This window comes from Crocuta crocuta, unplaced genomic scaffold (genome assembly GCF_008692635.1).
Source record: "Crocuta crocuta isolate KB4526 unplaced genomic scaffold, BGI_CrCroc_1.0 scaffold142, whole genome shotgun sequence".
NCBI classification, from domain to species: Eukaryota; Metazoa; Chordata; class Mammalia; order Carnivora; family Hyaenidae; genus Crocuta; species Crocuta crocuta.
The window spans coordinates 1,246,912-1,248,072 of record NW_027528892.1 but is presented as its reverse complement, the minus strand read 5'-3'; the positions used below and the strand labels follow the sequence as shown (position 1 = coordinate 1,248,072).

The following is a 1,161-nucleotide window of genomic DNA, read 5'->3' as shown; positions in this document are numbered from 1 at the left end:
GCCTGCCTGCTCACCTGCCCTCCGCCCTCCCCCTGCCCAGGCCCCAGCTGGACAGCCACCTTTGACCCAGTGCCTACAGACGCCCCCAGCGGCCCCCGAGACTCCGGGGAGAGGGAGCCGAGCCCTGGTCTCCCCGCCCCGCAGGGGCCCCTCGGCGCTCCCCGGGACCTCTCCACCCTGCAGCTCAGGTGAGGCCGCGGGGGGGTGCCCAGCGCTCGGCTCCTCAGGCTGGAGCTCTGCCCCCTGCTGGCCCGCGAGCTGCTCTTCTCCCCCCACCCCCCAGGTCTCAGGACCCCGCGTCCCCCTCAGCACCTCAGGAAGCCACAGATGGCAGCACAGTAGCGGAGCCCCTGGGTGAGCCTCGCCCGCCCGCCCCCCTGTCCCCGGGCCTTGCTCACGCCTGGGCCTCGCTGAGCCTGGGTCTCCTGGCTTCTCTCTGCACAGCCCCCTGCCAGGCCTTGGCCAGCTCCGGGGACCTCCAGGCCACCCTCAGAGGGACACGCTCCACGCCCAGCTCCTTGGACAGGTGAGCGGCTGGGGAGGCAGATGGAGCCCGGCGCTCGTGTGGGTCCCGCCCCGAGCTGCTCCAAGGAGCCCCCAGGTCTGCACTGCCGCCTCGGGGCCTCATGGCAGCTGGGGGTGCGCTGCTGCGCCTGCGCCCGCATGTGGGGCCACGGAGGAGCGCGAGGGCTCCCAGAAAGGGGCAGGTGGTGCACAGAGCCAGCCTCGAGCTCCTGCTGCCGGGGGTGGTTCCCAGGGGTCTCCAGTGGGGGGACCACGTGGGCTGTGCACCCCTTCCCTCAGGGGTGGGAGGGTGCACAGGGTGTCGGGGGTGGGACCCCGCTGGTAACCCGCCCTCTACACACAGTGCAACCAGAGACCCTGCTACCTCTGTCCCGGCCCCCACGGCCCGCCAGCGTCCCCAGACCACAGAGGGGGAGAAGAGCCCGGAGCCCTCAGGGCTCCCCCAAAGCCAGAGGTGAGCGTGGCGCGGCCTCCCGGGACAGCCGGGCTCACGTGGGGGAGGCACTGACCTCGCTGCGTCCCTCTCCTCTGACAGTGCCCAGGCCCTTACACCGCCTCCGGTGCCCAGCGGCTCCGCCCCAGGAGGGCCAGCATCCCTGGGCTCCCAGTGAGTGGCGAGGGTTGGCTGGGAAGCAG

General features: G+C 72.9%; 1 protein-coding gene across 1 annotated transcript in view; it reads left to right on the top strand.

The window, feature by feature from the left end:
* Window positions 1-1,136, top strand: part of PPP6R1 (protein phosphatase 6 regulatory subunit 1) — an 18,711-nt gene extending 17,575 nt beyond the window's left edge. Inside the window, 5 exon segments of the mRNA XM_077756931.1 lie at window positions 41-188; window positions 284-354; window positions 445-526; window positions 869-979; window positions 1,061-1,136. Of these exon segments, the coding sequence (XP_077613057.1) occupies window positions 41-188; window positions 284-354; window positions 445-526; window positions 869-979; window positions 1,061-1,136 (488 nt within the window).
* Window positions 1,137-1,161: the final 25 nt, after the last annotated feature.